Source organism: Delphinus delphis, chromosome 1 (assembly GCF_949987515.2).
Source record: "Delphinus delphis chromosome 1, mDelDel1.2, whole genome shotgun sequence".
Lineage (NCBI taxonomy): Eukaryota > Metazoa > Chordata > Mammalia > Artiodactyla > Delphinidae > Delphinus > Delphinus delphis.
In genome coordinates, this window is record NC_082683.1 from 76,282,996 (window position 1) to 76,305,944 (window position 22,949).

Genomic DNA, 22,949 nt, shown 5'->3' on the forward strand with positions numbered 1-22,949 from the left:
AAATTGACTTTTTCACTATGCTTTTATATTACCCTATAAAGGAGAGGTTAGGATAGAATTTCCTAAATCCTGATCAACATAATTTGGTGGGACATTTACCAAATGTAGACATTTGGATTGCTTAAAAAAAAGAAAGAAAGAAAGAAAAAGATGTTCTAAAAAAGCAAGAACCTACCCCTTTATCACATGAAACAGTTAGTGAGATATTTATAAGAGATTTTGAGAAATACCAACAAAAGGCAGTCAGTGAATTTAAAGTATTATCAATATTTAAAGCCAAGATATAGTTATTTGAAGTATAGTCTTTTAGATAAGTTTAGTTCATTATGAATCCCTAATTTTTTTGTTTTTTTTTTTGCGGTACGCAGGCCTCTCACTGCTGTGGCCTCTCCTGTTGCAGAGCACGGGCTCCGGACGCGCAGGCTCAGTGGCCATGGCTCACGCGCCCAGCCGCTCCGCGGCATGCGGGATCTTCCCGGACCGGGGCACTAACCCACGTCCCCTGCATCGGCAGGCGGACTCTCAACCACTGCGCCACCAGGGAAGCCCCCTAATCTTTTTTAAAACCAATTATTTTATTGAAGTACAGTTGATTTACAATGTTGTGTTAATTTCTGCTGTACAGCAAAGTGATTCAGTTACACACACACACATATTCTTTTCCATTATACTTTATCACAGGATATTGAATATAGGTCCCTGTGATAGACAGTAGGACCTTGTTGTTTGTCCATTCGATATATAATAGTTTGCATCTGCTAATCCCAAACTCCCAATCCATCCCTCCCTGACCCTGCTTCTCCCTGGCAACCACAAGTCTGTTCTCTATGTCTGTGAGTCTGTTTCTGTTTCATAGATAATTTCATTTGTGTCATATTGTAGATGAATCCCTATTCTGAAATGCTGCAGCAGTCTCTCCGACTCTACCACTGTGCAGTACTTCTCCACCCCCTAGCGAAAACTGGCAGGGACCTAAGTGCCATTCCTCCTCCTCTTTCCTCATGACATCTGTTGGTAACTATCGTTGCTTCTTCTCTCCACACCTTTTATATTTTGGAATTGTTGCCCCAGATTCAAGCTTTTCAGATTCACTTTGGCTGAATCTTTTGATTTCTAGGGATCTCTACGATGGCAGCAATAATGGTAGGCAGATTTTTTAAAAAATGCCTTTCTAAAAAGACTGCCTTCAAAAACAGTTTTGCATTGACTTTAAAAGGTTAAAGTATATTTTTCTTGAGAAGGAGCTGGGGCACTTTGACGTGGAAGCTGTCATATCAGCATCAAATAATCTGGCCTTTCTCAGGGCACAGAAGGTGACACGGGTCTGTGTGGAACCTCTGGCTGTCCACGGGAGAGTCTCAGAGAACTGTCACTTGGAGAATGGAAAAAATGATTGTGATTTGAGGACTTAAAGGAAAAGAAGGGAAGGTATGGACAAATCATTTTGGGGTGAGTGGGGAGAATGAGGGCTTGATCTAAGATCAATATAGTTCCTGCATTTAATTAGGATTCAAGAAAGAAACGATTTGAGTTTCTCTTTCTTTTCTGAAGCACTGTATTCTTATTTCTCATTGTAGGTGAGTCGTTAAATGATGAGTGTATGACATCAGCTGAGCTTTCTTGAACTGCTGGGCACACTATAATACTATTATTTTGAATTTAGTTAATTTTACTATATACCAGGATTACTTTGAGCACTTTTATATCCGTTTGAAGAACACCTGAATGCAGAACTGCCTTACCCATAATGAACTTGTATTTACACAGTTTTTGCGAGTTTAGCATCAGTGGAAATGAAAGATTAACATTGCTACCTCATTCAACCTGGCCCTTTCAGACCACAAACATCTCGCTACCCAGATGAGAAAGGCCTGCTAAATGAAAGGAATGCAGAAATAAAGACTACCCAGAGGTGGCGCTGTGGTTAAAGTACACCTGAATTTTGATTACAGTGAATGAATTTATTTCCTACCCCTCTGAAGAGAGACTGTTAGCCATTACTGCTTTTGTGTTTCTATAACCACAGCATCAGCAAATAAAGGTCTCCAGTAACATACTCCCACCCACTCCAGTCTACAGGGACATGTGTAAAGTCCTCACTCCACACACAATCAGAGCCAAAACACTGAAACTACCTCCTAGGCTCCTGCAAGCCTAGAGATCTATACTGACAGTTTTATCTATCCTTCTCTCTTCTTTTCCTTCCACAAAAACTACAATCCTTTGGATAATTACTCAGTGATATCCGATGTCTGATTTATTTTCTAACATTTCGTTTTAAAATAAAGATTTAATTTCGGAGCACATACTTTGGGAAATAACTAAAGTACCACAATTCATTCCAGACCTATGTATTATGTGTTCTATAAGAAAATCATTTTTTAAAGAAGGGAAAAATAAAGACGATTTGGCTTAATTCCTTCATTTGTGGATTAGAAAATGAAGGGCCAGAGCAGGAAATTTACTTATACGTGACAAATCATAACTTAATTGCAGCTCACTAAGATCTTGTGTTATCTCATTTTGATTATTATAAATTATTAACAACTGAAGCTGACCAAGGGAATTATTTGTATTATTATGTGTATTATTTGTTTACGGGGTTCCTTTCCCCTTTTTGTTTAACTGAGTTTTCTTTACCAAACTTCAAGGAACATTACATGTTTTTAAGTTGGCTTTCTTTAATCACACCCATCTGCAGCTGTTTTCTGTACAGAATATTTTAATTATTATTATAGTTATAATGATTTTTTAAAAAGATTTTCATACGAAAAACTTCATATCAAGTTTTTCACAAAGTGACTTGATCATAAAAATGCAATTTTAAGTTCCAATCAATAAAAGTAAGCCATTTAATTTCGAGGTGCTAGAAATATAAAGAAAGGAGTATTCTAACTGGTATTTAAAAATGTCTTCTGCTTGATATTGTAGGCAATGACTATAGTTTCTTTTGCAGCCTTAATGTTGATGGTTTGAAAGACAGAAATCCCCCAAACAGACACTAAAACCATAGATGTTTAACATCTGCATTGTCTAGCCAGATTCTTCTGCAGGTTTCTTTCCTCAATCTAGCAGTACTGTGCGTAATACAGTATGAAAACTTGTCCCACAAGGCTGGTTTTACTTAATGATACTCAGCAGAAGGGCTTTGCACTTTCATGATAATTTCCACCAGAAAAATCTCTCTGGAACTTACTAATAATAATCAGACCTAATATTAGCCTCAGATCGGAGATTTATTAAACCTATTTGGCAGAGCAGATAAAGTTGAAGCATCTAGGCTGAGCTGCGGCCCTGGAAAGAGACACTCAGATTACCACCCTAATAGCATTCCTCAAAACTTGATTTATACTAGAAGTAACCTTTCTTACTCTCCAGAGGCTGTGAGATTTTGAATCTTGCAATAACTTCCATCGCTCTGGGGGCTACGAGAAATTTGGCCTCTCATCCTCTACAGTGGGGTGGATACAGGGGGCCAGGCTTTTCCCTTGAAGTTTTCCTCAACTTTGAACGTAAGGACTGTGATCTTTCTACCACCAGCAATTGACAAATACCTATGAAATGCCTACTGGGCACTTAGTTTATACTCAGGTTGATGGGGAGAAGCTTCTACCTTGTTAATGAAACTTCCACTAAGGTTCATAAATCTCTAACATCGTGAATTTAAAAAACAAAAACAAAAGAACTCCTCAGAAACCATCTCTTCTGCGTGTGTGTGAAGTCCACCGCCCTGAGATTTCGACCAAGCTTTTCTACCTCAACAGGAAGAGGCCCATTTCTGAGACAGATGTGAAGTAAGTTTCCTAAGGGGCTCCTCTCGGCGCGAGGACGGGCTATCCCCGAGGGGCGAGCGGGCGCGGGTCCCGAAGGGGCCACGTGAGCAGGGAGGGCAGGTGTGGCCCCCGCGCCTCGGCCTGCCATCTCGGGCCACGGGGGGCCGAGCCGGCGGGGTCGGCAGCGCCCGAGGGACTTCTCCCCACCTGATTCGGGCCCTCCCCCGCTTCAGCCTCCGGCGGCTCAGCCGCCTCGCTCTCTCCCCCGCCCCCGGAGTCTCGTTTCAGTCATCCCTTTGTCCTTGCCCGGATTGGCAGGTTTTATTATTCCGCCTGAACAATCCGGCCGCCCAGTGGCTGAGGGTCGCTGACGTCGGCGGCAGAGCCTGGGAGTAGTTGGGATTTTGCTCTGTCAGTAACACATGTGTAAGAGCCGCGGAGGGAGCGAGTGAGCCGGTTAGAGGCCAGCGCCGCCGCCACCGCCGCCTCCAAGCCGGGCAGCAGCAGCTCCGGCAGGGGCGAGGGTCAGGCGCGCGGGACCCCGCCGGCCGCAGCTCCCCGCCTCCTGGGCGCGCCCGCCCCCCGGCCTCCACGCCGGCCGCCGCCGCTCCCGGGGCTGTTGTGTCTGCGGCCGCTCCCCGGCTGGAGGTGCAGGAAGCTCGGCCGAGCGGCCGTCGCCGCCAGCAGCCCCGAGCGAGCGGGCGGGCGGGCGCACGGGAGGGAGGCAGGCGGAGGAGTAGGAGGGGGAGCGGGAGGAGCGCGGGCGGGGCGGGGGCCTCCGGGCGGGGGAATATACAAAGTGAAGCCACATTGCCAAACTTGCAGCAGCGATTGCAGCAGTTGCTGCCGCTGCGCCGCGCCGCGCGGGCCGAGGGCTCCTGCAGCTGCTCGCGCGGAGCCGGAGGCGGAGAAGAACGACGAGGACCGAGACTGACGCTTCTGCTTCCCGGCGCCTGCCACTTACGCGGGGCCCCCTAACCCAGCCTCAGAGCAGCGCGTTAAAAAAAAGAAAAGAAAAGAAAAGCAGCCCTTAGCCCCCTCCTCCCCTTTCCTGCTTCTGCGAGAACATCCCCCCCTCTCCCTCCACCTCCGCCAGCCAAGGCGCCCCTTCCTTGGAAGCCGAGCGGCTTCGCACGAATTTCGCCGCCGCCGCCTCTCGCAATATTGCAATATAGGGGAAAAGCAGGTAAGGGGACGGCTGGAGAGCCGTGGGCAGGGAGGGGGGGAGAAGGAGGAGGGGGGCGATTTGGGCCGGGGCTGTTTTCTTTGGCTTCCTTCCCTTGACCGTCCCAAATTGCAAGTAAACAATACGTCGGCTTAGATAATGCGCGAGTCCGAAACTACCGAGGCCGGCCTGCGAGCTAGGACGGAGGGCAGCCCCGGGCCGCCAGCTTTGTAGCGGTTCCTGCTTACAAAAGGGTTCTTCTTGGAGACGGGGCTGGTGGGGACCTTGGAGGCGTGTGGGGATATATTCAGTTCCAAAGGGAGAGGCAGGAGGTGCTTTAAGCGTTGAAGTCTGAGAAGTAGTGTGGGGAAAATAGTCACGACCCTACCCCCCGCACCCCACCACTATTTTTGAAACAGTGGCAGAAAGGATCTAAGTGAGCAGGATTCGGTATTGCTGGTTCTTTTAAAAAATTCCTCTTGGCTTATAAGTCTTTTGTTCCAATCCAGGAGAAATCCGGTGAATCACCTAATTAAAATCAAGACATGAATTAAGCATCCATTTTTGTACTACAAATTGTCAGCGCTACGTTTGTCCCTCCCTTGGTCTCCATTAAAAAACACCAGAGACGTTGTTAAAGGGGGGCAGATTTTGCCTCTAGCTGCCAGTTCTGCTTTCTATTTCACAGACTACCTCAGGACCTAAATTGCTTGGCTATGTAATTACTAGAGTATAAGCCTATTTAACTTAAAAGCTTTCTTTTTTTTTCCAACTCTAAATGAAACTTGATGAGGGCCCGTCCTTAGTTATCAGGGGAGTCAGTTTCTGGTCAGTCGTCTTGATTCATCTCTTTTAGATTTAATCAGCATTAAGGTATTGCTTGTCCTTAAGAGCTTTAGCTAATGGGGTTACTGGATGCTTTTCTCAGTGTAATGTTTCCTTTTCAAAAAAAATATACATATATATTTACCTCTCACCAAAGATGGGGGCGGGGAAGAGCTTGGAATCTCCTCCCTCCTCCTCTTTTAAAAAGGAATTCAGAGCGATTAAAACGTTGGGCGGGGGTGGGCAGTTTAAAGACCTAGGGCAGGAAATGCAGATTCATTTGGGTTAGGGCTGAAATTGTAACAAAAAGCAATGCCTCGAGTAAATGCATCAGATAAATCAATTTACATAAAGGTATGATGCATTCGGTTAAATGCAATGCTAATGGGTTTTAGAGTGGTCCTGTTTCCAAAGTCTCAGGGTTTTGTTACAGCTTAATTGGTGCAGTTCTTATTCTGGTTTATTGTGCGGTCACTGGACACACGTTCCAGGACTCTTTCGGAGGAAATGTGTTTAAAATCGGCCTATTTAAGGAACACAAGTCCTTGTTTCGTTCCCTTCCCCTCGTTTTTTTGCAGCAGCCAAGTTGGGCCGGGGACAGGCAAAGTTCGTCCTCTCGCTTCTGAGGTATCAGCTGAATGTCTTGAGCAGATAGCCGGGAGCCTCGGGGGGAGCCCACACTCTCGGCTTACAGAGGACAAAGACAAAACAGGCTGCTTAATTGGCAGTAAATAACTTGATCTTTTTATAGAATAAGTGACTGGAGGAACACTAGGACTTTATTGGACTCAGGATTGGAGGCAACAAATTAATCGGTTTAGGCTAAGCTTTATAAATTGATTCCTATATTAGACCCCAGTTGTTTCTCTCGTGACATTCATTAGAAAGAGTGGGGAATTTTTAAAAGCAGTTTTTGGTGACAGTAGGTCTGGCTCAGATATAACTTGTGCATCCTTTAACAGTGCCTTCTCACATATTATCAGTAACGTACCCCTCACCCTTTTGGAGGAACAAAGCTCTACCATTTAAATTGCTGATCAAGGGCAGATTAGTGAGACCAAAGTGGAGAGTGTTTGTATAGGAAGTTAACAGGCATCCTAAAGTTCAATGATCTATTATTCTTGCCTGTGTCCTGCAAACGCAGAGAAAACACTCATTGATCTTCAAAATGAAATGAGATTTGGAACAATAATAGGAGATGGCGGTCACCACAATGGCATGTGAAAGGTGCTGTTTAAAATAAGAAAAACCAGTTTCGCAACTTTACACACCGCACCCCCCCCCCCCCCCCCCGAAGTCCCCTCGCTTCCCCTCCCACCACCACTCTCTCCATCTCCCCTCCGCCGGTTCTTCCCTCCTTCCCTTTCAGAAAGCCGAACTATTTCCAACTTGTGAACTGCAGCTGCACTTCCCCGGGCAGAGCTCGGGAGGGAACGTGGCTCCGGCGGGGGCCGCCTCTCACTCCCCTCGACTAGCGCTCGGGGCTCAGCGGGGCCCCGGGAGGGGCCGGGCGAGGCGGTGGGTGGGTTTGACCCTCATTTGCTGGAGGCGGGCGGCGGAGGAGGGGGCAGTGGGCGGAGGCGGGGGCCGGGAGGAGGCGCCGCGAGGGGAGGAGCGCGCCGCGGAGCCTCGCTCTCTTGAGTTTTGACAGTACCCGAGCTGAAATTGTCAGCGGCGGCGGGCGCTGGAAAGTTGAGAGGAGCTCGTGGCCCCAGAACAAAGCTTGAGAAAAGTAAACAGGCGGCTGCTGCCGGCAAGCCTCCCTCCTTCCCTCTCCCCCTCATCCTCCTTCCCGCCCTTGCCCTGCTGCTTCCTTCCAGCAGCTCTGGGGGCTGGCGGGGGACGGATTCGCTCACTCGCGCGGCGAGTACTAACTTTTGCATCGCCCCTGTTTTGTCTCTCTCTCCCTGTCCCCTTCCCGCCTTCTGCAGACCATGGTGAATCCGGGCAGCAGCTCACAGCCGCCCCCGGTTACGGCCGGCTCCCTCTCCTGGAAGCGGTGCGCAGGCTGCGGAGGCAAGATTGCGGACCGCTTTCTGCTCTATGCCATGGACAGCTACTGGCACAGCCGGTGCCTCAAGTGTTCCTGCTGCCAGGCGCAGCTGGGCGACATCGGCACGTCCTGTTACACCAAGAGCGGCATGATCCTTTGCAGAAATGACTACATTAGGTAAGACTTGGCTGCCTTTCCCCGACATGGGCGGGCAGAGCAATGGCAAGGCCAAAGGTTACCAAGGGTTTTAAAGAAAGGAGCAGGGCATCTCAGAATACAGTGTAGCCTTCACCTCAAAAACCTGGTTGGCCGAAATTTAAGGGGTTAAAGAAGCATGTGTTAATCTTCCAATATTTAGTGGCAAATTAACGGCAAAGGCCACACGAAGTAAAAACTGCGCATCTGGGGGGACTGGGCTGCTAGGTGTGCAAAGGTTGGGACCAGGATCCTCGCGACCAGGATTTCACGTGGTCAGCCGCAGTTGGACCCTCCACTAAAAATAAACCTTTCAAGTGGGAGTTAAGCTGCTTTCTTAAAGCAAGGTAGGGACCAACATAGGAACTTGGGAGACAAAAGACTGATTTAAAAATTTAAGTGTGGGTAGTGAGAAATGATATGGTGATGGCTGATTATGATATTTACGTAAGCACCTTTAAACTTTTTTGAGTGGAAAACTGACTCATTCTTTGTGCTCCTTGTGAAAAATGCTGATTGCCCATCGGTTTAAAGACTTGTCATTCTTCTTATAGCAAAGAAACCCGAACAAGAAAAAAAAAACTTAATGGTAATGTTTCTCTTTATATATTGTTACTTGAAGGCTCGCAATACTCAAGTGTTAGTGTGTGGTTTGTGATGTAGAATTTGTAGTTCAATTGAGGAATGTTCAGATTTTGGGTTTTTTGTTGTTGTCATTTGTATCACTACCCTTGATCCCCAAAAGAGATTTAGGAAAAGAGGCTATAGAATTATACTAATCTTGCATTTTAAAGCAATGTATAGGAACATTCATATGCCCATGTAAGCAGCCTTTTTCCAACAAGTTTCAGTGCAATTAATGGAAAGAATTCAGGAGGTCAGGTGCCTATAGGATCTTTTCAGGTGAACTCAAGCTACTTAAACTCATTAATTTGAAAGGAGGCATTTGAAGGATTACACATTTAATTTGAGTAAATGGTTTGATAGACTGATGCACATGAATGCTTCTAGGAGGTGTTCTGTTTCAACATCCAGTAATTAAAAAAAAAAAAAAAACAAACCCACACGCACACGGTTGATACTAGACAACCACTCACTTTTAAGAAATGCGTTCTATTAAAATTTGTGCCCTAAACCATTTTCTTTATAGAGATTAGAAAATTTTTGCCCTTTCTTCAATGAGGGTGAATCAATAGATGAGGTATTTTGTTCAAAGTTTAGCTCCATTGTGATTCCCTGACTCTGCATCTAAAACTGCAGAAGATCCCAGTGCAGTTTGGAGCTGAGTATGGGTATGTTTACCCCAGCGATATCATTAGTGTAAATGATGGAATAAGATGATATTTGGTTATTCCAGTAATGCAACCTATGTCCTCTTTGCTGGCCTCCTCAATCAGCCAAGTAAAAGAAATTCAGGAAGGGAGAGGGCTTTTATTTTTAAATTAAGGTGGCAGCATTAATTTCACGAAGTGTTCTTTTAGAAGTAAACGTTGGAAAATCAGCAGCAGCGTGGGTATAATGCTTTCTGGTCCTCCTTCCAAGCAATGCCATGAGCTTTGACAGTACTGTAATTAGAGAGCAAAACTGGTAAGAAGGAGGGTGGTTTAAAGGGGAAAAATTGACAGTGCTGTTCAGAAGCAGTGAATGGTACAGATTCATCTCTTTTCCAAGTGCCTTCAGAAGACCTTCGCTTCTGATTACCACTAATTAAAAAGAAGATGGGTCCACTTGCATTCCCTCAGGACAAGTTTAGGCAAGTGGCTTCCTGGGAATCACTTCCATTCCTTTCCCTATTCTTGGGAACAAATATAAATGCCCATTTGGTGTTTTTCTGTTGGCTTAATGGAGCAATGGAGGATGTGTGCCCAGCCCCAAGACTTAATTAACTGGGTCCATATTCTTCCTTTCTTTCTTTTTTCCTGACTTTGAAAACTGGAACCACGCTTGCTGTTGAACTGGAGGCTACCCTGAGGACCTTAGATTTGTTCGGGAGAGCGGAGTTCTAGCTCAGTACCCAATTGATCCTTTCCTCACACTGCTCAGGGCTCAGCAGCAGACACCCCCCTCTCACCCACCAAGTTTAAGGGATCTCCTAAGTCTTTCTTCAGTGTTCCTTCTGCCCACCAAGATGCCGAAAGGGTGGGAAGGTGGGGAGGCTGCGCGTTCCCTTTCCTTTCAGCCACTCCCTCCTCAGTCTCCCCTCAGTCCACTTGTTGGAGGAGCTTTCAATTCTGCAGGGACGGCCGCTGAGGAGCGGGACTAATCCGCTCGCCGGCCGCCAGGTGAAGGGGACCCTTTGGCTCTTCGGCCCCAGCTGGGACCACAGAGCGATTTATTAAGGGGCTTTTAAACTGTCTGACTTTGAGGTTGTGGCTTTTTGAAAACCAGCAAGATCTGGCTAAAAAGCTTTGGGAGAGCTGGGAGGGGCCCGGGGAGGAGGGGGTTGTGGGGGGGGAGGGGTGGGTGGTGCTGCTTTTCCCCAGCCCCTTCCCCCTGCGCGACCAAGTGTCGTTTGGGCAGAGCTGGGCTTCTGCCTCTCCTCCCTCCAAGATTTCAGATAAAGCGGCTGCCTTGCTGCAGCGAATCCGCACAATTAAAAGCTTTAATTAGTGGCTCCTCCATTTTCTTAGTTTTGATGGGCTTTATCTAATGAGATCTGGTCTCTGGCTTAGATCTGCTCCGAATGACGTGTCCGCAATGAATGAGAGCTGCGTTGCAAACAAAACATTTAATTAACAAAATTGGCCTCTAAGAGAGGGAGGGATAGACAAGGGGGGAGGGGAGAGGAAAGGGAGGGTGGATCTTAAAGGGGCCAACGCCGGCCTGGCCCCGCCACCTAGCAAAATTACAAAAGTCGTTGAACCTTGGAAGCGCGTCCTCCCCCTTCCCCCCGGGTTCCCGACCCCCCAGCTCAATCCCAGCGCCACCAAGTAGCTTCAGAAACTCTGATTCTCTTTCTTCGAGTCCTCCTTCCTCCACCCCCACCGCGGGCCAGAAGACTGGCGCGGAAAGTGCAGCAAGAGGAGGAAGTTCGGAGATCGACGGGTGGGGCTCCAGGTCCGGGGAGGCGAGGCTACGCGCCGGAAGCTCGGGTGGTGGTTCTCGGCGTGCCGGGTCTCGCTGGCTTGCTCGCTCGCTCGCTCGGCCGGGCGGGGGCCGGGCTGGGGGCTGACGGCGCCTGAGGCCGCAGTTCAGGCGCCCAGCCGGCCGGCAGCCTCGGGCCCGCGAGGGGGCGAGCGCAGGGCGGGAGCCGGACGAGCGGGTAGCGCTTTCTCTCCCCGGGCTCCGCTCGGGAGGTTCACGTGGCGCCCGCAGCCGCAGTGAGCGCCGCGCAGCTGGGGGTGGGGGCCCGGGGCGGGGGGATTGGTGGTGGTTGGTGGTGGAGGGTGCGTTTCGGGAGCGGGTAGCGTTAGGAACGGAGGCGCCGCCAGACAGCGAGTTCATTTCCCTGGTAATCAACAGCAAGCTGCTATATTCAGAGAATGCTGTCCCTTTAATTGAACAGGCTAGGTAATTAAATGGCACTTTTCCAATAGGACGTGCTAGGTAAATCTAATAGTTGGTTATTTAATATCACTTTGAAGTCTGCCCACTCAAGCACAATGACAGCACAGGAGCATGTGAACTATTAGCTAGGAAAAAAAAAAAACCTAGGATCTCAAAAATTAATTAAATCGCATGCAATTTAGGGGGAACGTTTATCTTGATTTGTCATAACAGAATTAATTCAAGGCCTCCAATTCACTTGGGGGCAGATCTGTTACTCTGAATTAACCAAGCGTAATTTGGCTGATTTTTTTTTTCTCCCTCCCCTCTCTAACGCATCAGTTGCGATTATTCACAGCCCCCCTCTTAAGTATCAATAGCTTCTGGTGCTTTTAAGGTGCTTGGTCTCTAGTTATTCCGAAGTACTTTTAATGGACTTGGCTCCAGGCATAATTTCTGGGTTGCATTTTCTTTGTTACATTTAATATAGCCGGTGCAGAATTTAGATTAAATATAGGAACCTGCTGGAAAACCAATTGCTTCTGGATCGGTAGCTGTGGATGTGCATTTTTCTCCTCAGATAGGTTGCTGATATTTACTTGTAGGTACAAATGTATACCTTTCAGCCACACTCTTAGAAACCTACCTCTCCTTGCCTGAAAGCGGTTTAGAAAACAGCCAGGTAATGCTCCGTATCGTGTGTATTTTGCTTGAAGTAACCAGTTGCAAGTAGGCTCACCTATTGGTCGTTGAAGTTAGGGAAAGATGCTAAGTATTATTACTGAACTAAAAATACAACTTGCTCTCCATCTCTGTCAGCAAGGAGAGTTGGAGCTGGCAAACAGTACTAGCACTACATGGTACTTTTCATAGGAGCAGAGCACCTCTAAAGTGTAGAGGTTTGGTGGGATTTCTTTCCTTCTTTTCCCTTTTCCCCATGTAAGTAACCTCTTGATGTTTGTGATTGATTGCATTGCCCAAATGCTGAAATATTAACGACCTTCTTGGACTGAGGACCCAAAGAAAGGAAACTGAAACCGATTCTGTCATCACAATTAAAGACTCCCCTGGCTTTAATTAGCCTGACCTGGGGTATATCTCCCCGTTGCTTGAGTTAAAGAGAAAAGAGCCCATTATAGTCCAGTCTGAGACGATAGCTACTTAATTGAGCACCTAAAGCCTCAAGCCTTTTAAATCAAACACTGTCCTGGACAGTCCCCCTGGTTAGATAATTAACTCTCCAGTGCACAGAAACGTTGTTAAAACACACACACACACACACACACACACACACACACACACAACTTTTCAGAAAAAAGGGTGGAATTCTAATGGTAGCCTTCCTCTCTGGTAAAAGGGATTAAAATGTGTTTAGACATGTAAGTTTTCTGCTCTGAGGCAGCCTTAAAGCTGTAGGCACGGAAAGATATTAAACTCCATTAATAATGTTGTTCAATAGCACATCAGTCCTGAGTAGATCTTGGTCATTTTCAAACTTTGTAACTGTAATTTCTGACACTTTAGGAATCCCGTGATTTTGTGGCTGATTGTCCCCTGAAAGGTTGTGAAAGTGGTGCTGGAGAAAATGAGATGTATGAAAAGCTTTTGGATTCCATACAACTGCCCTTAGACATTGAAGACATACAGCTGACTTTACTCAGGGTGAATTGTTAAATAAATGAACACTTAGGTTGGGTAATCAGATTGGTACTGTGAAAGGGTATTTTTGAGATGGAGTGTCACTGTGTACCTGTTGGTAGTGGCAGCCATAATTATAGACTCCTAGCCATTAAAATACTTCTGGGTTGCTGTAAGAGGATATTTGGTCCTTAGCTCAGGTAGGATTCTGTTCCCTACCCCCTTAATCTACACCGCCCCCCTTTTATCCTCAGCATGTTTTTGGCTACATCGACAGGTTTTTAATTTTATTCTTACCTGAAGTGTTTAAGTTGGTACCCCTTTTGGGGATTGAAATAGCCCTGCTGTTGACTGGAAACTCCCCCTGGCAATGCTAATTCTCTGGCCACCTCACCCTTCTGAGAACCCTCTCGTGGCAGCAGTGACAACCCACACTCGCAGGATGCTGTGGGTGAGACTCCGGGAGGCTTCATCGATGCTCCTGAAATGGTCCAGTGTTGGGAAATGGCAGGCCAGCGGCCCCTGAGCTCCCACACGGTGCGGTCCTGCAGCTAGAGGTCCTGACAGTGTATTATTTCAGCTTTCTCTCTGTAACTGTTCTGATTCTGTAAGAACGTGTCAATGTGTTGTTGATCTCAGACTAATTAGTTTTGAAATGGAGTTTTGATTGAACTCTTCAAATCGATGCTGCTGCAAAATTTGTTTCTTGGGCTTCCTATTAAAAGCCATCTTAAGGGGCAGTTTTACTACTCTCCCTGTCGTTCAGTCGATACATTTAATAACAACTTACAGGCTATTTTCAATAAAGTGGCGACAGCAAATTAGTAGTTTGAACATGACAAGCCTCTTCTGCAAGACCAGATTCTGAAAACTCAAAGCAATTATTTTTATATAGAGGCATGCCACAATCATTCAGATTACGGGGTGTTCTATAGGAGGCTGTCTCATGGTTTGACACAAACTGCATTTTATGACTTTCTTTGGACAAGGAAGAAATGCAAGTATTAATATGTATTATGACACCGATATGTTAGTTTGTAAGTCCTATTACTTTGTTTTTCATTGTTGAAAAGTGCCTCTCTGACCCTGCTTACTCGTTCCGATACCACCTTTCAGTGTGAAATCATTTTGGTCTGTTTAATAAATATTTGTGGATATTAAAGAGGGAAGCCCAAAAGCAAATAAAGCTTCCCAGTTTGAGTCGACGGATTTCATAAAAGCCAAAGTTCGGTGTTCGTTAAAATATTTTGTCACGCCTGTGGAAGGATGTAAGGAATTATGTATATCTTTTTCTTCAGTACACCGCACTTCCTTGAGCTTTCCCCTCCTCTGCAGACTTCTTCTTCTCCCCCTCCTCCCCCCATGGCAGATGTTGTGGTCTCATTTGATTGCATAGGAAAACTGCAGTGATACAGCAAACACCCAGAGAGATATGATGACAAATGGGTCCAGATCCCGGTAAATTACTTTCTGCTCAAATCGAAATTTCATTCAGTTTGTTGCTAGCAGAGATGAAGTAATCTAAATTGTGGACTCAGGAGCAGATAGAGGGAAGTTGGAGCAAGCATTTCATTATCAAGAGAGAGAGAAGGTTAGGATGAAAGAGATGAGCAGAGGCAAATCTTAAGTGTTGACACCATGATTGAAAAGGTTAACCCATACACATTATATATCAACCTGGATAGCAGAGAGTTTCTAATGGAAAGTCTGCACTGATGGAGGTTTACGGGAGTTTCAATACACTGAGCATGATGTCTTCTTAGATATACAATCAAATCCTCTTAACCCTTTTGATGACTCATATCTCAAGATATGATTAAAGTACAAAAGAGTTCTTCACATAATTTCAAGGACACAATACATTTAAACTTCAGGCATGAATTGTATCTTTTTTTTTTTATGATGAACTCAGTAATCTGATAAAATGTGTGTAGAACAGAATTGTTTCATATTTGCTAGAGGTGTAAGTCAATATTTTGTTGAAACCCAGGGCACCCTCTTCCTCTGCGGTAGGGAGAAGTTAGCTGTGACCACCCCCCCCAAAAGGATTTTTCCCAGATTATGTAAATCACTCATAAAATTTGAGGCCGGAGCCTAAGCATTCAGTCTCTGTCAAATGCATTCCAAAGGGAGGGCCAGAGGCTGGGGATTTCTTTCTCTTTCCTTGGTTTGGGATTATTCATTGGTGTCCCCGTCATCTTTGTTTCAGGTTATTTGGGAATAGCGGTGCTTGCAGCGCTTGTGGACAGTCTATTCCTGCGAGCGAACTCGTCATGAGGGCCCAAGGCAATGTGTATCATCTGAAGGTAGCATCTGCTCCTCCTCTGTTTTTTAAAAGAACCATAACTTTCCTACATGGAGACAAAGCATGTCTCCTTAGTAGGAACCCTGTTTTCTCAAGCCGCAAACATGGAAGGAATCCACTGAAATTGTTATGTGGCAGTGATGATTACACATCCACCCACGCCACTTCCCCCATGCCACAGAAGCACGCACCTGTTTGTCGCTTTTCCCCTTTAGCTTGATCCAGTTTCTTGCATTTTGGCTTACTCTTTTCCAGAATCATGTTGAAGGAAAGAAAACACTAAGCCATAAGTGGCTCTCTGTACTTGACAGATACCTGCTTAAAAACAGTTTATAAACTTGTGACCAAGAAAGACTTAATTTGTACTTGTTTTCAGTGGATTTGCTTTTTCCTTTCAGTGTTTTACATGCTCTACCTGCCGGAATCGCCTGGTCCCAGGAGATCGGTTTCACTACATCAATGGCAGTTTATTTTGTGAACATGATAGACCTACAGCTCTCATCAATGGCCATTTGAATTCACTTCAGAGCAATCCACTACTGCCAGACCAGAAGGTGAATACCTAGTTGGAAGGTTCAACCTCTTCGTCTAGTGAGGGAGTTTTCCTAGGTGGTTGTGTTTTTGCGTGCCCTTTTAAAGAAATGTAGACTACTCATACATACACGGTTCAGAAATAGAGGAATTGATGGGTTAAATCATGAATCTTTTGTGGTGAAAAAAATCCTGACTTAATTATAGCTGTAGCTTTACCAATGTTGAACACATTATCACATGCAGAGTCAGGCAGAATGTAAAACTTGCCTACGACCAGTTGTTTATCCCACTTGACAATTTTGAAATTCAGAAGTACGATGTGACTAGGTTATTGTCGGGGCGGGCGGGGGGAATTAGAACATTTTTGGTAGGAAGGGGGAATAAATGTCTTTGTCATGAAAGAATGATTTCTGCATTAGTAATAGCAATCTGGACACCTGCCTTCCTAACCCAATTTACGGTGCTTTGAATCTTAGAAGAGCAGTTTTACAAAACATTCTGGAATTCCAAAGGAGAGCATTTTTGTTGATTGGTAGTCCCATAATGTTTGAGTAAGTTACAACTTTTTTTTAAAAGTTCTAGATCTTGCTGATCATTAAAGATTAAATGTCTTGATTCTCGATCCACAACTGGAAAGTTTTTGGACCAGAGTTAGAAACGAGGAAATTATACAGATGTACGAATCATGTTATTAGAGGGCACTCCAGAGGGAAAATGGGTGATCAACAGTTGTCCAGCACCTGCAGTACTGTATAGTTTCAGATCTATTTTAATCTCCTTAGTAAGTCCTATAGCTATGCAAGTGAGTGCATTTTGATAACTGCTGTGCCTAATTTGTAACAATTACTGTCAACCTTCAGTTAAGAGACTGTTCATTCCACACTGGCCCAGAAAAGAGTGAAATGTATGACTCGTGCACATAATTTTATTCACATCATATTTCATACTGATTATGTATTGATGACATTGATTCATTTACTCTTTACAGCACCACTTGCATGGATATTAAATCTTATTGACCACAGATGAATTTTAATTTCAGATTGGTGATAGATTTTTCCATCAGCTCTGATAGTATGTTTGACTTTTTCATCATTAACCCAGGCAATCACACAGCACTGAGTTATTGCATTGAAACAAAAAGTGCACACTTCACTTGGTAATTCTTTATGGATTTACAATAGGAACTTCATTAATGTCTGTTGTAGGGATCACAAAAAACAACATTTATCTGCAAATAGGAATTTAGCGAGCTTCAAAAATCTCAGGAAAAAATATTAGGCTTCTTTGTCTTCCGTAATGCATTTTCTTAATGCTGTGTACAGGGAAAATGACTAATATTTGAAAAATTTTAAATTATACTGCCATATTTTAATGCTTATTTTTATCATTTTCCCTTACTCAAGTTTATGGAATGATTTTAAATGTATTTTCCATTGCTTTATTAGGTAAAGGTTAATTGCATCAAAATGTGTACAGTTTTCCTTATTTACTAATATGGGAACTGCATAGAATACTATTTTAAGAACAGAAATCTAATTTTTTATTGCAAATTAATCAGTCACCATTGATGAGCCAGTTCAGGCTTCTTTAAGGAGTGCCAATACATATAAATACTTACAGACCTTCGTGGTTTCAGTTGTAATTAAGTGAATCTATAGGGCTGAGTTGAGGACAATGAATGGGTAACAAATATTTTGAGATACCCATTTCATGTAGAAGCAAAGCCATTTGTAGTTATACTTGGTAGCCAAAAAAAAGTACAAGAATAAAATCCACCCCCCAAGGTAAAAGCTTAGTTTCTCTACAAATGATATCTTAAGTTTGTTGCTGCTTTTATACCATTTCTTTCCCTGACTTAGCAAGGCATAAAAAATGATATAGCTTACCAACGTGCATGGTGAGAATTGAAGGATGTAGAGATAAGATGGAAAATGTAGCCAGACTGAATACAGGCCATAGCAGTGTTAGCCAGGGACTAAGTACACAGACACGTAATAAGTACGAGCAGCGTCTCACAGTACCATCTTACTGAGTATAAGATGATGTAAAGGGCTTCCCTGGTGGCGCAGTGGTTGAGAGTCCGCCTGCCAATGCAGGGGATACGGGTTCGTGCCCCGGTCCAGGAAGATCCCACATGCCGCGGAGCGGCTAGGCCCGTGAGCCATGGCTGCTGAGCCTGCGCGTCCAGAGCCTGTGCTCCGCAACGGGAGAGGCCACAACAGTGAGAGGCCCGCGTACCAGAAAAAAAAAAAAAGATGATGTAAATTGGGAGGTGTTAGGGAGGAAAATTTGAGCAAAGTCTGGTTTACGTGTTTACGAGATTGCAAGTATTGTGCCTTTCGTATAAGTCCATACCTTTTGCAGAGTGGGAGAGGTAGGGCGTTCATTTTGGAACACAGAATATATGAGGCAGTGAAAAAGAGCCTACCGGCGTGTATTTTAATGTTGGAAGCCTTTTAAAAGGAGACAGGTGGCCTTCAAAAATGAATAGTTCTTAAAAGGAATAAGGAAATATAACTTAAGGATGTGTTCTTGTCAGACATTGGTGAGAAGCTGTGTTTTGGGGGTGATGTTAATTAAGAACATATCCCCGTTGGCCTAAATGTCTTACATTTTTGCCCTTGGTGCTCAGCTCACCATGAGCACAGTCAATTCACAAGGTAGTTTTTGTAAATAAACGTTTGGGGTAAGCTGAATGTGGTCCAGAGAGATATTAATGAGAGGGCAAGGGGGAAGAAGTAATGAAAACATACTTCCTGGTGGAATCATAAACTGCTTTTTGGACCTGAAGAACGCTTTAAAATGATTTTCCCCAAACCCTGCGGCGTTTCTTTTCTGGAGGAGATGAGATGGGGAGAAATGACAAATAGCTCCATTTTATTATTTTCTTCTCTCTCATTCTCTATATTTTTGGTGGGGAAAATTGGACATTAATTTTGGCCATTTTCCTTCCGTTCACAGAACCAATTACGTTTTTAGCGCATGATGCATAATAAATATACCCAAACATCCTCTGGCTGAAAAGTAATGGGTTGATTATTTGTACATCCGTTCTTTAAAGGCAGCTAAAATTGTATGGAAAGTATAGGCCCCCATCATCTGGCCCCTTTCAACTTTTATCCTCCTGAAATTTGTTCCCAGCGTCTGGGATGTATAGTTTAGTTGTTGTTCTGCACCATTGGCTTTTGTATGTTCTGAGAAAAAATAATCTTAAGCTCTTAAATCACACAGTCTCTCTGACTGAAATCTCAGACCACTCTTGTTCTAGGATCTACAAAATGTTATAGCCTATATTGTCTGAAGGAGACTTGGCTCCCCTCAGGAGAATACTGCCTTGTAGAGAGAGAGTTATGTAAATAGAATCAAGAATTGTGGGGTTTTTTGGGGAGGGGTTGGTAAATTTTTTGCCTGCTCTGGAATTCTTTCTTCCACTCAGGAGTGATGGTTTCATCTAGAATAATCTGTGCTTTTCAGTAAAATAAGAGATCACATCTCTTTGGTCAGAAGAAAATTTAGCGAGGGTTCTAGTTTACATACCCCTTCGCAGTTCCCCCCCACCCCGCCCCGTAGTTACATAATTGACGTTGTGTGTGTGTCCATCGTAGAGGACATTTGTTGCTCATTTATTAAATATGCTCGCTGGCTGCTGCCGCATCTTTGTTCTGGACAGACAAATTACCTTTCTCACACTGAGCCTCCACTCTGGGGATTAAGCCTCTACCACTTTAATTAGCTTGGAAGTAGGGGGTTGCAGCTCCTAATAGACTTCAGGCTTTTAGTAAGTTAGGGAAAGGGTGAAATGAGAACTTCCTGGGAAGCTCACAATGTCATTAAAAAACCATAAAAAACTAATATCTATTATTTCATTTTGGTAATTGCAAACAGCTTGTATTGGACAACTGGATTATCAATTCTAACTTAGATATTAAAGTTAGACTTCCATTGAACTACATTCTTTAATTGAGCACAAGTCATTAACACATTACATATGTTTGATTCATATATTTACAATATTCATGTAATATTAAGTGGCATGGTAGGAAATACTAAGGGAAAAGAAGTATCAATATTTTTGTGTGTGTGTGTGTATACACACATGCATATACACACATACCTATAAGCAGAGAAGGACATGGGTGCATAGACATCATATGGGGATATTAGAATAATCGTGTTAACTGCCAGTATTCGTTTAGCTTTTTTATTAAGTGCCAGGCGCTGTTGAATGCGCTCCCTATATATTATGTAATCCTTATAACACCCTTATTATCCCCACTTTTTAAATTATTACTATTTTTTTAAATGAAAGCTTCTTTCTTTCTTTATTTATTTATGGCTGTGTTGGGTCTTCGTTTCTGTGCGAGGGCTTTCTCTAATTGTGGCGAGCGGGGGCCACTCTTCATCGCGGTGCGCGGGCCTCTCACCGTCGCGGCCTCTCTTGTTGCGGAGCACAGGCTCCAGACGCACAGGCTCAGTAGCTGTGGCTCACGGGCCTAGTTGGTCCGCGGCATGTGGAATCTTCCCAGGCCAGGGCTCGAACCTGTGTCCCCTGCATTGGCAGGCAGATTCTCAACCACTACGCCACCAGGGAATCCCTCCCCACTTTTAGGATGAGGAAACCAAGACACAGACAGTTAAGTAACTTGCCAAAGTTTACACAGTTGAGAATATTAACGCAAAACTTCCTGGGGAGGAGGAACTTGGCTCTGATGTGCCTTTAAGATCCTAGTTCGAGGCAAGATGTTACAATTCATTCCTTGCAGAAAGAAACTGGCTTTTAACAGAGTTCAGCAATTCATTGTAGAAGTTTACACCAGAAACTTTCTGGAAGTCCATTTATCGTCTCATTTTGTCCGCTAGTAACAGTGCAGAAGATGTTATGCTTTAGTTCTCCACTGCCAGAGTAAGTAGCGTAGAAAGCCTCTAACAAGTCACAGTTGGAAAGTAATCTATTAATAGAAGAAGATTAGTGAATGTAGGGAAGACAAAAGCAGCCATGTTTGAGTTTTCATATCTCTCCAAGTTTAGCATTGTAGCTAAGATGCCCGTTTTTATGTCTTGCAGGTCTGCTAAAAGGTCAGAGTAATGCAGAATGCGTGCCTTCATCTCAGATCTTGTTCATCACAGGTGGATCCCATGTGTCTTCGGTAGACAAGTCACCTTTGTAGCTAGCACCAGTGCCAGCTCCATGCCATTGCACCTTCTTTAGTCTTGATTGCCCTTCTTGCATTTATTGGTGTATTAAAATGACTGAATATGAACATTAAGGACTCCATGAACCTGGGCTAATGGGAGACTGTAGAGAAAATGAAAAAAGATCCACCGGACGACATCTTTGGGGGGAGGGAGCTTGGGAGGAGGGAAATGACTAATGAAGCTAATTAAAAGAAGCATTCAAATCTGCTTTCTACCCTCATTAACAATTAGCAGGGCACTGGCCAGAGTTTGTACCCTGTGTTTTTACCTTAACAACATTCTATTTGCTCTTTGTATATTTAAGTGTTGTAAGGAAATGTGTTTCAATCAAAACTGAACATGAGATAAAGGAAAGAGATGTGGCTTTTGTGATATTCTATCACAAACACTTTTATTGTATCTCTGTAAAATACAATGTATGTATGCATGTAAGTGTTTTCGTCCTAATGTTGCTACTCCCACGGCAAAGAAAAAAAAAAGAATGAAAAAAAGAAAAAAAATCGGAAAAAAAGTCAGGCTCATAGAAGCTACTGTGTAGAAATTCCCCCCTACTTCTAATTTGCTGAATGAAGAAAAAAATCTTTTATTTGTGATATTTTCAGAGACATTTGCTCTAGTATGGTGTATTTAAATAATAAAAACTTAAAAGAATAATATTCGATGGAGTTTGGGTTTAAAAACTGCTTTTTCTTTTCTGTGTTTTGGAAAATTTTATTTTATTTTTTTGTCCCGTACCAAGTTCACTTTAAATCTTCGGGGGTCGAGGGAAGCAGTGGGTATATTTATTTAGCTCTGAGCCAATAAGGTGTTCTTCAGATTACTTAACTATGCCATTTTTGGCAGGAGTACGAAGCCATGTCTCTAACGGAGTCCGTTCTGTAAATTCATAATATTCTGTTAACAGCATGTCATTACACTTCTGCTGTATCACAGTGAATCTTTTGTGTTTATATATATACGTTTGATTCTTCAGCTATTTCGTTTATTCTTTTTTCTCAGTAGGAAAGCCTTGGGTATTGATGGAAAGCATGTTAAAGAATGTGGCATAACCATCTTGTTCTCTTACCAAGTTTATAGCTTTTGAAGGAAATAGCAGTTCTAAACCATACCTGTACGGATTTTGAAGTTCCATTAGTTGTTAGGACCCCGAGCTCTTTTAAAATCTTCTTTGATGGGTGAAGCAGCCATTTCCTGCTGAGCTTCTAGACTCGTGTGGTCTGCTGTATGATTTGTTTATTTTGGTTTGCTCTTACGCTCCTGTACTGACTCTGCCTTTCCATGTGTTTGGCGGAGGATTTGGATTTCATTTAGTAGTAGTCTTGAGGTACTTAGTCGCCCGTTCTAGGCAGCAGTGGCTCCCCACCAGCGCCCAAGTTGCCTGCAGAAAACACGTGTAGGCCAAGGACTCAGTGGGCCCAGTGCCGTTGCTGGAAGGAGGAAACACGTGAAAGGCTGCCCTGCCAGGCTTGTAGTATGTGAGCAAACTCGACTGCAACTTCTCTTACAGGTTAATAAAAGCAGGTGTGTTCATAATGCTCCTTTAAGTTTTATTTTCTCTTGTTCCAGAGAAAAGCTCCTGATATAGACCCACCCTCTCTCTGAGAATGGGAATGGTTCTGCAGAGAGGTCTGGCTCACCACACCTCTCAACTAGCAGTCAGCTTCCCTTTGGGATCTCCTGCTTCCAGAGATTCCAGGCCAAGAGAAAAAAAATCAGTTGCTCCAACTGAAAACCTCCTATAAACCTCGTGTAGGAGAATTTAAAGGCAGAGTTAGTTAAAGTGAATAGTTTATTAGAGCTTTATAAAAAGAATATGCAGGAAAAAAATAAAATGAA

The 22,949-nt window shown here is 44.0% G+C and overlaps 1 protein-coding gene across 2 annotated transcripts; it reads left to right on the forward strand.

Annotated features, from left to right (window-relative positions):
- Window positions 1–4,189: 4,189 nt before the first annotated feature.
- On the forward strand, window positions 4,190–21,767 carry LMO4 (LIM domain only 4). 2 transcript variants are annotated; one of them, XM_060024940.1, is made up of 5 exons: window positions 4,190–4,959; window positions 7,695–7,933; window positions 15,285–15,381; window positions 15,779–15,934; window positions 20,982–21,767. In XM_060024940.1, exons 2-5 carry the CDS (start codon window positions 7,698–7,700, stop codon window positions 20,988–20,990), a joined length of 498 nt encoding a protein of 165 aa, XP_059880923.1. In that variant the 5' UTR covers window positions 4,190–4,959; window positions 7,695–7,697; the 3' UTR covers window positions 20,991–21,767. The 2 variants fall into 2 exon arrangements, with proteins under 2 accessions (XP_059880923.1, XP_059880932.1); XM_060024949.1 differs by lacking the exon at window positions 4,190–4,959 and adding an exon at window positions 7,370–7,495.
- The last annotated feature ends 1,182 nt before the right edge of the window (window positions 21,768–22,949 follow it).